Raw genomic sequence first — 15392 nt, 5'->3', positions numbered from 1 at the left:
TTGCTAAAGCCTGTTGTTTATTGCAGCTCCACTGAGCAGGAGAGCTAAGAAAACATTCCAGCAGCAGGGCTAGATTTGACCACATAGAGTACAGGCTCTCCCACACAGTCTGAGTTCAACGTGCATCACATGTCACACAGCAGGAGGGAAGTTGATTTGCCATGCAGTCCCCATCTCTCCCAATAGTCAGCCCTGCATGCTGTGCCTGCACTTATTAACATTTGCATCCTACAGGGAGCTACATAAGCAAAACAATCTCTCCAGAGAAGCCTGGAGCAGATTCAAAAGCAAGGAATGAAAAGGAAGCAAAGATACAACAAAGACCCAGACTTCATGCACTTCACTTACTTATGAGTGAGTCAACAGATGTCTTCTGCCTTAGTTTTGGTAACACATTCGTGATTTGTGTTTTGGAGGGTGGGATCATATTTAAAACTTAGCAGTCATTCTTTCTTTCCCACCCCTCATGTCTTTTATCCAAGACTCTCTCCTCTTTCCTCAGCCACCTCTCTCCTGCTTCCCTGTCAGTGTGTTGGGAGCTTACATTTTCCCAGTGCACCCCTTCTGATTCTCAACCCCGCATACTACTTTTATGGAACCAAAGAGAGGATGAAGAACTTCAGAAGCAGGGTGTACATGCTTCCCCTTGTTCACAGTGCTGGCAACTCCTTCACATGATGCAGAGTAAGGCAGGAATGAGCTTCACCACATGTGTTGTGCCAAAAGACAGCACTACACAAGAAAGCCTGGGAATGGCTAAACTTAAATAGGGATTCAAAAAGTCTTTTAGAAGTCCCCATTGACTCAAAGCTTGTCTTTAGCTCACCAGATTCATGCCTTCTTTCATTTTTTTTAACATAACTTATTACAAATTTTCTGTTCAAATCAGTCTAAAATAAAGTATAATTGCTGTCTGTCCTAAATACCTGTCCTCTCAGTGCTGAGCCATCTGTGGGGAAAGACTTGATACATTAAGAAATGTGTCACGAAACATCTTGATACATTAAGAAATTGCAGATTAGATCTAGTGAGTCTTAGTGCTGATACTGATGGGGCTTCTTGGCTATACCATGCATCGCTCTGCTTTCCCTTCAAGCCATGCGAGTCTAAATTCAATGCCTAATGGAATTGGATGAGAAGGCTAACAGGGCTTAAAATCAACAGCAAGATCACCCTCTCTTACACAGGGGGAACTTTTTAACCAGCAGTTTGTGCAGGATCAGCTGTTTTGGTCTCTTTAGTTCACTCTGCAGGAAATGGGATTACTGGAATGCACTATCCAATCCCACTTAGCACTTCCTCAATGGCCACTGTTCACTTCTGGGACAGGACTTCCTGTCACATTTATCATAGGCTCATTCCTGAATCTCAGAGTATCCACCAGCTTCTAAACAGAGGCTTCTGTTCATGCAGTAGGCAGCAAGTGGGAAGGAAGGGATATTGCTGCTGAGCACATAAGTAGGAGAACAATGGTGAGGGGGTTGGTTAAGATTAAACAGCTAGAGATTAAGATCTCATGACTGATTCTTGTTCACTGACCTGCAATAAAATAAACAGTAAGACTTGAACAAATAGTTGATGAGCTGTGTTACTCTAGTGCTGTCTTCACTATTAGAATACTGCCATGGTCTCCAGTTTTCATTGGCTAATACTTTCTGGGGTTTATAGGTACAGATAGTATTGTTAAGAAGAGTAAGCAACAGAAATCGTGTTATGTCAATAAGCATAAAACAAATGTTTCATTGCCGGAGTGCAAGTACCTGCCCTTAGCTGTTCTGCCCCATTGGCTGGCTGGTGTCTGATTTCATACAAAAATCAAGTCCAGCATATCAGGTGGTTTGCCGTTCACATGTTCACATATCCAGACAGCCAAATTCAGGGAGCTGAAAAGTGCTTGTAGATGTGTGCACGGTGAGCTCGCTGAATGATAGTCTTCTGCCACCTTGACTGAAATTTCCTCCTTTCCTGAGCCATATTGTCTGCTGAAGAAAAAGAATAATATAAAAAAAACCAGCTTTGCTGTGACCACACCAATTATCTAGGATAACTTCAAACTCTTTTCTAAGCTATGCAAAAAGCAATGGACATAGTTCAGAGCTCAAATGAGATGTAGAGTCACAAATTTGTTTTACAGGACCTAAAAGAGATTTCAGATGATACGTACACACTTAGCACCGGTCGTCACATGAATACGGTTGGTACCTATCCCTGCAATGCAAGTACTATCCACAGTGGGAAAAGTAAGAAACCATTCTGCAACAACGTATCAAGTCGAGTACAACAGCCAAGCAAACATTATGACAAGGAAATCCAACAGGATGAAGACAGGTGGTCTGAGGTAAAGCTGGGAAGAATAGGGCTGACTATACTGAAGAGGATAGGAGAGTAACCTATTTGGAAAAGGCGAGCGTATATTAGCCCCTGTAGTTTAGTAAGGATACAGTTAAAAACAACACCAGCAAAGTGGTTTGTGGTGGAAGGATGTAAAGGTGGAGGTTTCATGTTCCTCTTATCCACTTCCACAGAAGACAATTGTCTTTTTCTTGCTACAGCACTGAAAGCCCTTTTCTTTGGCCTGAAACCTTGTAAACAAAGCTATGTCTCACTAAGTCTCCCAAACCTTGCCCTACTCTCCCTGAATACAGCCACAAACACTCATTTTTTTTTCCATTGGAGGTAGAGACTATGTAGTTGCAAATAAATTAGATCTACAAAGGTATTCATCTTCATGCCAAGTTAACTGATTAATCGTGTTGACAAGGCCTTTACATGCATGAATGAGTTTCCCCAAATACATAGGATTACAATGGTTTGGAGTGCAGTAGTTTCTTTTGATCTGAAGCCTCACCTACTGGTGACATAAGTAATTTGTATAAGCAGCCTTGCTTTCAGGAAGCACATTAAGAGTCTAAGATTTAGGTGCAAGAGAATGATCATCAGAATAGAACAAGTCAAAGTTTGTTCCAGCTCTAAACCAGACAAGAAAAAAAACCAAGAGGGGAAATGTTCCAAAACAGAGGAATACAGTTTTCTGTAATCTGCTTTAGCAGAGTGCTTTAGCATTAAACAGAAATCCTTCCTGTTTCCAGACAGAGAACAAGTTAAGTTTAGTGCAGCTTGCTCCCTTTTAATTTTTAAAACAGATTTTCAAAGCAACCAGCTGACCCAAAATCATTTGCAATGTTAGCCAGTAATACAGATACATTGATAAACATCTAATAAGGATAATTTTATTTCAATCTTTTCGGTCTTCAGTTATGCGGCAGGAAGAGACTGAAACTTTCAAACACTATTTCCTCCTGACACATCTGTGTTTAAATCTGTACACAATAGAAGGGATCAGTAGGCAAAAGCTAACAACATCACACGAGATAGAGACTTTTCCTGTTTCTAGCATAAAGCAAGAGACAAAGTATTGAGGCGAAGTTCATCTGCTCTCACAAAAAGGAAAGATTACCATGGGATAAACAGGCAAGAGGTAGTTGACACAAACTGGAGAAAGAAAGGAACAACTTTACACTGGGAACTGCTCAGGTCTGATGAATTCAATGGCTTTCAGGCAGAGGTTCTGTAGAGCACATCCCTCACTGGGTCAGGTGCACCACATGAAACAGTTGATCCCAAGTGAAAGTGTAGTCCACCCTACAGTTACACAATAATTTGCATTAGCAAATGCAGCCCCAAACCCAGAAAAATAAGTCTCACGTGGTAGACACAATAAATGACATAACTACAATGAAGACAAAAGAGGACATCTCCCTGCAGTTTAGAATGGGCCTTTTTGTGCTACTTTTTGCAGATGCAGGACTAGGACTACAGTATATAAAAGCAACAACTTTTATACATTACAGTATATATAAGCTGTGAGTGAGTGCTCACAGCTCTCACCTTTCACCTCAGCAAACTGCCCAAAATGGGAAAAATAAGTGGAAACTCTAGTATGCCAGTACCCTGCTCTGACACAGGCACTGGTATGGACTATGAGTCTTTGCAAATGTTTATATTGCAGATCCAGTTTTTTATGAAGACAAGAGCTTTATGAAGACAAGGGGCCACTGTTATGAATGTGGCATTAACCACCTCAACCTGTGGTCTTATGTGAAACAATGCAATTCCATCCAGGTGGAAAAAGGTAGCTGGATGATTTATGTGAACCCCAGTTAACCAGGACACCAGTACTTTTTAAAAAAGAGAGACTATCCTGACTTCCAGAAGTGGCTCGGTCTCTGTAACTCCATCAGATCTTGCCATATATCCTACAAGCAAGATCTGCTTGGCAGTTTAAGAAACTGGGTGTAGTTTATCCTTTAAGAATGTACTTATAGAGTCTCTTCAAGTGATGCAAGAAACAGGCAAAGTTCAGTAAGGCAATGCAAATTTTTGCTGGAGGTGAAGGAAATAATCTGTTTAATATATTGCTGTTTCCAGGGCCTGTTCATAACTTGGAGATACCAAAAGAAAGCTGAGTGACTGTTTCTAGGTAGAGAAGGTTTTACATTGCCCAGATAAGGGTAGCTGGGCCAGCCAATGTAAAGTTCTGCTGTGGGATGATGCATGTAATGTGCTCATGACCATACTGTGTTCAATGCTTCAGTGACACAAGAATATGTTAAATCAGATGTGCAAACATAAAAGCTGTGTTGGTTAAAATCAGGCAAAGAATTAATACTTGCTAAACTACCTATCTGGTTAGTAAGATACACTATGAAGTAGAAGCTACAGCAGCAGGAACACTCCTCATGCTTGTGCTTCATGTAGCTCAGCAGTTGGCACATGGCAATTGCCTGCACACCAGTGTATAATGGAAGCATATGGAGTAACACTGTAAATGTCTGTCAGTAGCATAATCCTGAAAAGACCACATACTTCATGCCTGGTCATGAGTAAGTACCACAGATCATCTCAAAGTCACATGAATACATTTTCTCCTATTGTCACAACATAGAGTCCTTATAAATCCCATTTCTTCAAGCCTTAAAGCATCCTCTATTCAATTCCTACCACACATGATCATACCCATTTGCCTGACTGCTCCATGTGAAGAAATAGATCTCCTCTTTTAGCTTCAAAAGGATGAATCTCTTCGCAATCCCATCTCCAGAACAAAATTTTTCAGAAATGCATTTAGCGTCTGAGTAAGTTGCCTTTTTCTTTATGTCTACCTTGTTCAGTAATGTCAGAATCAGTTAAATTTCTGGTTTTCCTACATATTTGCTGTGTTTGCCACTGCAGAATTCTGTTTGCCACAAACAGCCCTGTAAAGAAAGAATCTCCAAAGCCAGGTGTTGGAACTCACTAATGATTGCCCATCAGTCCAAGGCTGTATTCATCTCCCCAAGATCTTTCTTCAGTGTTTTGGGTGGCAGTTTGTGGCAGTTTAGGCTGGGTGCCTCCTGTTACTGCCACATAAGTTACACCTCAGGTGTCTGAGTGTCCAACCCAATAAGGTGGACCCAGGAAACGGCGTATTTCTACCCATAAATCCTGTGCCCTATAAATCCATCTGCAAAGTCATTCCCTGCCTCTTTCTTCCCTCTCTGCTCCTGTGGGAGATGCTTCCCTATCGAGTAACAGTGGGGAAGTATCTCAAGGCCTCTTAGGCCTGTCTAGGCCTAATGCCAGGAGGAGGAAGGGGGGTGGGGGGCAGCCTCAGACCTGGCCAGCCTGAGACTTGCCTAGCAGTGGGGGGGGGAAGAAAGAGCACTGGGGGTTTGGGTAGACCCTCAGGTGGGGAGAAGGGAAGAGCTGGGAGGCCTTTGGGTGTTATGTAAGGGACTCTGTACACTTTGGGATATTCTTGCCACTATGCTTGTAGTTTTTTGTAGTTTCACCAATTGCTTTTCCATTTAAACTTTCCATCACTCTTCAATCCATTTGTGTGAGTGTCATTCTTCTGTCCCTCTTGGGGCAAGAGAGGATCTGTCTGGCCTCAAACCAGCACACAGTTGTATCTTGTATGAAATCCCCAACTTCAGGGGCTAACAGTGTGTACTGAAACCCAGGGAATACAGGAGATTCCTTGACTGCAGTGCAGTGAATGCCAAAATTGTCTCTTTGCAGAGGCTGGCTGACTTGCACTGTTATTGCTCCCATGCTAAATAAACAGTAAATGCATTCCAAAATTCTTGTTCAAATGAGTCTTCCTTCAGTACTACAAAAGAGTTAAAGTTGTACAATCAAGAGGGAAATCCATTTTCTTTCACATTTTTAGAGGGATATTCACAATTATCCAGCTGTTCTACAGTACATGATTATTTCAATAACTGTTAAAGGTCCAGCTGAAGATTGCTGACCCTGGCAAGTGTAGGGAAAAGTTTTCCTCAGTTTTACAAGTTTTGATCTAGGAATAGATTTCAGCTCTATATTTACCAGGGTTAACAATATGCAGTTGGATCTTAAAAGTTATTAAAATGATCATGTACCATGTACTATGAAACAGAAAAGTAAGTCCCATTAATAATTATATCTGTTTTAAGTACTAACTGAGGAGGAAAAGGGCAGAAAAGCACAGAGAACTCAGTAGAAGGCAAACACTCTATGTGGTATCAAATTCTTCACACAAACAAGCTGCTTTGTGCAACCACTAGTCTAGCAAAACTTTCCAGTCCTACTCCAGCTGATTCCTCCAGAAAGAATTTTTCCAGACCCTGAAATCACATCACCTTTATATAGCATGTTGTAGTATACTTATACTTCATGAACTAGTTGTTTAGCTGGTGTCAAATGCTCTGCCTCTACTAACTTCAGAGCTGTGCTGATCTGCTGCAGCAGGAGATTGGGCCAAATCCCAAAATTGCCAAACTACTCTACATGTAAAAGAAATTAAATAAGCATACCAGCGTGGATTAGAAAGTGTACAATTTTTTATTGTGCTAGAAAAGGTCTAGTGTAGCACGAATGATCATTCAAGTAATTATGTATATGCCTATTAATGATTACTGAATCCTATGCCAGCAAGCACTCTGTGGAACAATGAATGAGAGCTATAATAAAATACAACAAAACATAGTTAAGGTATCTCACATTTTAATATACCTCTTTTCATTTTTTATAGTCAAGCCTAAATATTTTCCCAGGCATGGTTAAGCTAATATAATACTGCTCTTCAGCACAGTGTTGGAGACTTTTGGAAAGATAAAGCAGTACAGAGAGTACAGATATGCTAGGACACTTTGCCACCTTATCTAGTATATGTTTAATTTTTTAAAATTTCACCTGGGATTTAAGTGATAGGCTTTGATTTTGTTTTGCCTAGTAAACATTCTGATAATGGAGTCCTTGAGAAAAAAACAAGCAAATTCTATAGCAGTGAGGCAGACTGATGAAAACTCACATCTCCACTTGCTAATGTCAGAGACCTCATTTAGCCATTATTTCACACTCACATGACCCATCAGTAATAGCCTGCTAGTGATCCTCACCAGCCTTTCCCTGACAACACTGGGAAGGAAAATAAAACTATTCTTTGCCCTTCTTGTCTTTTGTACATGGGCCCTCCTGCTTGTCCTTTGCTGCACAAAATAACCTGCTTAGCTGCCTAAATACCAAGCTTCAGCCAGAGAGAAATGGAGCATGAACAATTCAGTTCTTCAGGCATAGGTGTGAAAAAGCATGTTTCCTCTTGTTCACAAATGCCTGCTGCTGTGCATTTGGAGGAACTGCACAGTGTAATGTGTATTTGGGCATGCTTAGGTTAACCTGCTAACACAGGTTTACAGAACAACACTGTAGTTCAAGCATAATATCTACTTGCCTGCTTAGAACAGGGAACCAAAGCATTTAATTTGCCTTCAGCAAGAACAAAACAAAGAAAAACCAAACCAGCTCCCCAGAGAGCAATTAACATGTCTATGTACTCCAAGCATCAGTTCAATTAGTGTAATTGAGAAATATGGTTACATAGTGGTGTGTAGGTTACATACTGGCATTCCTTTGGTCAAAGGCAAGAATTAACAGAAATACACTATTCAGTGGTCAAAACAATATTCAGTGGTCAAAACAATAGTTAGGATGTTTGGATTCTTGACTCTGCTGCATCCTAGAGTTTGGGGGTGGCTAAACCTCTCCAAATTTCTCCACCTCAGAGAGGAATGGTGGTAATTTCTGATTTTCAAGGACTTCTAAGAGGTTTTACTTGCTTTTGTTTGGAAATGCTCAGAGAATCTCAAGCACACATTAGGAACAGGTGTGCTAGAGAAGTACCAGGAATTCACAGAGAGCATTCAAGTTTTCACTAACAAGCATTCTAGGTTCCTGTAGCTTGTTTTATGGTAGGAACTGTAGTTGCTGGCATGTAGGGTATATTTCTCTTCATGAACACAGACTACTGTTTTCAGATTATCCCTATGCATCAGATTTCTGAGGTGAAAAAGCAACTGTCAGTACAGCATAGTAGTTGAGGGCAGTTGGAACAGACATAAATAACCAGATTCCTCAGGTCATGGACACCATTTGGCTAACAAGATATTTTGGTTCCAGAGTTTAATATCAAGCCATGGCCCCTCCTGCAGTGAACAGCCAATCTGCAGCATAGGGTCCTGGGAAGGGAAAGTCTGCAGGATTCAAGAAGAAGCTAGATGGGTACTTGGAAGACAAATCCATGGAGGTTTATTAACCGCAGAGAAGGAATCTCCTGTTCAGGGAACTTCTTGAGCTAGTGGAGACATTCTTGCATTCTTTTAAGCTGTAGAGGGAAAGAAGCCACAAATGAGGAGGCTGGGAACAAGAAGGGAAGTTGACTCAGGAGACTGATGCTGAGTATCCAAGAAGGAGAAACTGAGAAATAGTATGCAGGCAGGACAAAATCCTAAAATTAGGATACATTTCTGCCTGCTTTCTGGATTCAGAATAAGAGTGTCCAGTAAGTTTGATTCCACAAACGTAGGTACTAAAGTATTGTTTGATTTGGTTGTGTTTTGTTTGGTTTTTTGTTTGTTTGGTTGGTTTGGGTTTGGTTTTGTTTTTTTTTTTAAACTGAGCAAAGTGTTGGTCTTTGCACAGCAGCAGTACTCTTGTGTCTATACAGATGTCCTACAGCACCTGCAAAAATGGTATTGAGCATTGATGCAAGAGCAGAAAGTATTTTTCTATATCAAATCTTTGGTGTGCAATATAAAAGAGTCAGAGGCAGTCTTGAAACAGTTTATCATCTTTGTAGATGAAAAGCTAAAAAACGTGCCCACCTAAGACTGTATAACAAAAATAGGATCAGAAAAAGCTCTTCTCTGTTCCAGCCACAGCCTTATCAACATCTAGGAACACTAAGGGCATGTGACTGCTGTGTCAGTCCAGGTATGTCACAGCTTATTTTTTTTATGTATGTACAGTCACAGTGTGGTGGTCTTGGCTGCACTCCAGATCTGCTTCTTGCCCTAGCACAAGTCTTACAAAGCAACTGCAATTCTGCTCTCACCAGAGCAGAAAGGACTCACATCACTGCTGCTTTAAATGAGGATTCAGTCAGATTATGCCTGTTAAAGTGACTTTTCTGCATAACCTAATGGCTATTTGCTGTTGTGTTGCTAGCAACAGTATTGCATCTAGCAAGCTGTAGTCACCTAGAACTACCACTCGACATCCTGTACATCCATGTCTGGATTTGCTTTCACAGCAAGAGCCCAGCTGGCTACAGATCTGTGAGAGGAATAACTTCAACAACTGTCACTGCAGGGTCATCCAGTCTTGTAATGTTAGATCCTTCCAACCAACCATGGATATTTCCTAAGCAGAACTTTCCTAAGATATTTTAATGTCAAAGATTCTTGGAGTCTGTGTGGATTAGGCTCTCTTTTCTTGAAATGCATTTAGCCTTTGATTTAAAGTCCATTGGAGTCAGAAAGTGCATTGACTACAGTGGGCTTCAAAGCCCACGCTTGCTTTACTTGGTAAGAGTAATTTTTTCTGAAGTCAGGGGAGATGAGCTAGTAACATCCAAGCTCAGAGAAAGCCTGCATTTAAATTGCCAAGATGAATTTTTGTCTGCAGTCTCAGATCAATTTTAAATTACCATCTTTGAAAAAAAAAATATTTCAGACCTTAGAGGAAAAACATGAAATACATTCTTCATTTATGATAATGAAAAGCCAAAAATCCACCTGTAATTGAGTCCATGGGACCAACTCCATGCTTGAATTTATTACAGGGTGTACTTTATATCTTGAATGTCCCTATAAAAAAGCAATGTCCTTCAAAGAAGTGGTTCTTCTGTAAAAAAGACTGGCAAATTCACAGCCACAGTATCATTGCAGAGGTATTACATACTGAACCTGCAGCTGTGACACAAGATGACTTAAACAGAGCAAATAATTTACAATATTCACTTTCTTTATAACCAAAAATTATTTCTGCCAATAGCCATTTGTAATGCTACAGACTTCAAAATAAATCTTTCAGTTGCTTGTTAACTTCATAATGAAAACAAGTCCTTGTGCCCAATAGTGCCTGCTGCCATTCAGCATTAAGTCCAGAGTTCTGCACAGGACTGCATCACTCCTATTTCTCGCTCAGGGCCTACACTGTGCTCTTTTGTGCAGCTAAGACCTCACTCTGTTTGTAGACATGAATTCATGTTGACACTCTGTAACACAGAGAAGTAGCAACTTTCCCTAGGGCCTGGGGTTAGAAGAGAGACCCATTATGTTAGTGTACAACCCATTCCCTGTGCAAGTGGGCCCCCAAGAAGACTCACACCTACTTTAACATACTTGAACAACGTGCTGTTTACACAACACTTTAAAACTCTGCTTTCAAGTTTTACAACCGTCATTCAGGTCTCTACCCTTTCTGTGTCAGGACTTGGACTAGCACAGGGAAGGGCACAGCCTTAAGTTTCATATCTCACTCAGAAGCAGACACTGTGCTGCAGCCAGTAGCTAGTTTCTGGGAGGCCACCATGACTTTTTTTTTTTTTTTCCCCCCAGTAAGAATTCCACATCTAGCAGCAGTTGAAGCTTTCCTAAGCCTATTTGCCTTTAGTTACTTCCTTTCATTTGCATCCTTCTCCAATGCAAGAGAAGATAGGCTCCTAGTTGTTATCTCAGGTTTTCTCAGGACAGCCTTACCTGGTCACCTGAGAGGAAGCTAAGTTCAGACAGATCACTATAGACTACCAACACCTACTCATCCTTAAACTTTGGTTGCTGCCATGTTTTTTTACCCTCGACAATGATTGCTTTCAGCAGCTATGCTGGAGATCCAGATCTGCTGAGTACTGTAACATAATGAAATCATTCATTAAAGAACTTCTTAACCAAAGCAGAAGCATTTGAACAGCAGGTATGGCAGCTTCACTGATCACTGTCAATAATATGGTGGACAATAAGGGGTGGCTTACTTACACTGAAAAAGCAGTTTTGGTGGAGGAAGGAGAACACTTTTGCAATGAAATCATGTGAAGTAACAACTGGTGTCTTCAGGCATCTGCAAAATAAAGAGAGCCGTAGCAGAGTGTAAACCTGCTAGCTTTAGCATAGCTCACCTAAATCATAGCAGTGGAGAGAGGCAGTTCTAAGCCTGAACATCCATCCATGAATCTTTACTGGCTCTTAGCGCTTGTAATAATCTAGTCAGACCAAAGCATATAAACATTATACTTTTAGTCTAGAAGAGTCTTTAAGATGTACCCAAGAACCTTCGTAGCGCAGCTACAAACTTAAGGCCTCTGGTAAGGGAGCCTATGCTACAGAACAGAAGCAGAACACATCAAGTCACTGCTTGGGCCTTTTACACAGCAGGAGATTCATTATATTGAAGACCCCCTGTGGAAACAAGCTAAAAGGACAGAGAAGGACAAAAACATTCAGCATAGTCCCAGGCTACCTTGGGGTAAATTCCTTCCTGAATTTAAGTCTGCCGAGTGGCTTAACCCTGCATATATGAAAGCAAAGCAGCCAGGGGCCAGAGGGACTTAATGCTATTAGCCATACCATCACCTCCCAGCTTTAGCTGTGGCCAGTCTCCAACACTTTACATGTAAATAACTGAAATCTATAGATACCAGCTTATGTGTCAAGGGGCAAACAAATTCCTTCCTATTTCCAAATGTTGTAAACAACAAGCCCTGAACTTGTTGAGGTACAATGTGAATACAGTAACAGAAGATTAAACACTAATTAAGCTTGCTGGTTTACCTAATAGAACAACTTCACACTCATTTTGTACAATCACAGCCAGAGAAACTCAAGGAAAGATGATCCTGTGCTACCTTCAGCATAATACTCTTTCAGAGGCCTTGGCATGTTGGAAGAGCCAGCATGCTCCTTTCCAACAGACATACCAAATGTGATTTCAGGTTAATTTGGTTTCAATGTCTAGAAACTAGTATCCACAAAGTCCTAGTTAATTATCTGTAGCAGAAGCTGGTTTGATAGTGGGAGTTTTACATGCAGCTGCAAAGACCATTTGCTTATTTAGAATGTAAATATTACTCCTTGCTTCTGCACAAGGGTCTGTTTACAAACAAAGACAGAAGAATTGAGAAGCAGGTTCATTTCTAAGCACATTTCAGGTCTTCATTGTTAGTAAACAAAGCATTAGCCCTAAGACATTAAGCAAAGCCTCAGATAAAAGCTTTGTCATATACCTATCGGCATGATTTTTGCTGGCCTGGGGCATAATCTCAGGAGAAGCCGTAGATCCAAACAACTCGTTTGAGAATAGATATAACTGAAAGTCAGATACAGATGTTTGTCTTTTTCATCTGTTTCTATAGAAAATAAATATAGCTTAACAGAAGTATTACTATAAGGTGTGTGTTTTTTTCCTGCAATGTCAGAGGTCACTGGACTCAAAGCTGCAACCCAATCCAATTCATTCCTTTGCTGAATCTTTCTCTAACCTCAAGTTCATGCCTTATCCCTATCACACCCTTCTCTATCCATTCTGTTACCTGAACTTGCTGATAATTTCAGTCCATAGTAAGTTGACTGCATATATACATATATACATATAATATATGACTACTTAAGAGAGATAAAACACAAAATCACTAGTGAAGAAAGCATGAGAAACAACCACTATTGTGCACAGATAGTTACAAGACAGCAAAGTGACAACAAACACTGCCTACCTAGCTATTTAAGTTCATGAAACAACTGGCATATGATTATGGAAAAGAATGTGATGATAAGTTTCATAACCACCTTTCACAGCTGGACCAATCCATAAACACTCGCACTTTACAGTACTCATACACAGCTGGTAATACTTTTTACATCCTCCCTTTTTTGACTTCCATATCCTTACCTGAGTCTTTATGAAGTTAAGTACACTGAAATATAAATTCACCTAGAATTATATAGCACCTCTGGGAACAGAACTGTAGGCACCTTACCTCACTGCTTCTCTCATTATGGATCATATTTGCATGTGAGAAAGAACTCACAGGCAATACTGAATGTCTGTCTGTACCAACAGCAAGAGACTAAACTTTAACCTACATCCAGTGATGCAGATATCCATAAGCCACCTTAACACAACTTCACAGTGAGCTACCTGCCTTAGGAAAAACTCTAGAGGGACAGACCAGGAGACCAATCACTCTATATGACACATGAACAGACTGGGCTGCTACAAAACAAAGGCTTTACCTGCCCTCCAGAGCACTATATATATGGTAAGAACGGCTTACAAAAGCAGCTGTGACAGCCTAAGCCCACTGAGATAACTGTCACTATGACTGCAGCAGAATGGAAGCTGGTTGCTTTATAGTCTTTGAGCAACCTACTTACGTGGGCAGCAGCATTTCACAAGATAGGAGTCTCCCACTTCTATCAGAGGATGTTTTTGTATTGTTTTACTAGAGCTTGCTGCAGGATTTCTGTATGTGGAAGCAGCTGCTGTCACTTGCAGAAGTCAATAATGCAAGAAAGCAGGCCAACATCTCAAGGACGGACCAGGGTTTATACATGTCTTCGCTTGGGCCTGACTACTTCGAAGGGAGCAAGTTGTAAGAAAAGTTTGAAAAAGGCTATCGTTTAGTCTAGAAAAGGCTGTAAGAACATACGATAAGAAAATTGTAATTAAAAAAACATGCTACAAGGAACTTCTTTTTCCCATATTACTGTGGAAGGGACAAATAGCAGTGGATTGCATTTTAACAGTGATGCAGGTTGACTGGTAGGGACTAGGTCCTAACAGTAACTCAAGCTTTGAGGTAAGTCCTTCAGGAAAGAGTCAGGATCTCTTCTGTTTCTGGAGGCTGTTCAAAGGGAGGGCTCCAGTATGATTTAAACGTAGCAGTTCCTGTCCTGGAAACAGAGCTGGACTCTGAACTCATGTTTTTTTTTTCTTGATGGAAAGAATTATGTTGCAACCTCAAGGCAGGAGATTATTGTGGCTACCAGCAAGTACCAGACCTCATGTACCACACAACTAAAAATAAATTTTACAGACTCATTTTTGTCAGTCCCTCCATCCACGCTAGGAACTATGCTTAGATACCGCAGTAAAAAAACGTTTCTCCCACTCCGTTGATCCACATGATACAACACTAAGCACGGATCAGCCCTTAAATTTCTCCAGGGACACTTCCCTGATCTTCTAAATGCAAGACGAATATGCAAAGGTATGTTGCAGGGACTGACTCCAGATTGCGTATGTGTATCGCCACGCTCCTCAGGCTAGGCAGGCAGGCCTCTGGAGCATACGGAAGTGTATGCTTGATAACCTTTATCACTTGTACGGCAGCATGAAGGTTTCCTGAAGTGCTCTGCCCCACAAGGGCTGGGAATGCTAATCCTCGTGCGGCAGAAGGGCTGGCTGCCCAGCAGTGACCTGCTGCTCCTCCAAGGGCTGCGGAACGGCATCGCCGCCGAGAACGCCAGTAGCAGTCCCGACCCAGCCGAGGGCCTTGGCGCTTCCCACGGCTGCCAGGTGGGCGTTGCAGAGTGGCCCCACGTCTTCCGACTACTAGGAAGATTCCACCCCTACCCGCAGCCAAGATGGCGTCCTTCCCGCCTCTGGGCGGTGGCCCGGGGCGTGTACCGGAATGCAGGCGGGGCGGGCAATGTGGAGAGGCCTGCCCCCCTCCGCCCCCCGGCTGCTGCGCGGTGTTGCCCGGCTGCCACCCGCCGTGGCCCGGGTAGGCTAAAGAGAGAAGTCGCGGGGAGAGCAGGGAGAGGTCGAAAGCGCGGTAGGTGGGGGTGCGGGGGCAGCTGTTCTCGCCCGGGAGAGGGCGGTGGGCAGCGCAGGGCTTCTCCTGCTCGCGCAGGGGACGGGAAAGGCTGCGGCTAGCGTCTCTGCCTGGCCAGCCGCTAATCTGCGGGAGACACCGGTGCCTGGGCCTGCCGAACTCTGAGGGCCGGCTGTGGAGCCCGGGGGTGGGGAGAGAAGGGCGGTGGTGGCGGCTGTCATTGCCGGGCCGGAGCCTCAGCTTGTGAGGGGCGGCCATCCTC

At 42.2% G+C, this 15392-nt stretch overlaps 1 protein-coding gene across 1 annotated transcript; it reads left to right on the top strand.

The window, feature by feature from the left end:
• Positions 1 to 3913: 3913 nt before the first annotated feature.
• Positions 3914 to 6102, top strand: LOC128966990 (gamma-crystallin D-like). Its single transcript, XM_054380961.1, is given in 3 exon segments — positions 3914 to 3926; positions 4016 to 4262; positions 5946 to 6102. Coding segments are annotated over 3 exon segments (417 nt in total).
• Positions 6103 to 15392: the final 9290 nt, after the last annotated feature.

This window comes from Indicator indicator, chromosome 5 (genome assembly GCF_027791375.1).
Source record: "Indicator indicator isolate 239-I01 chromosome 5, UM_Iind_1.1, whole genome shotgun sequence".
NCBI lineage: Eukaryota > Metazoa > Chordata > Aves > Piciformes > Indicatoridae > Indicator > Indicator indicator.
Note: the sequence above shows the minus strand (reverse complement) of the source record. Positions and strands in the feature narration are given on the sequence as shown.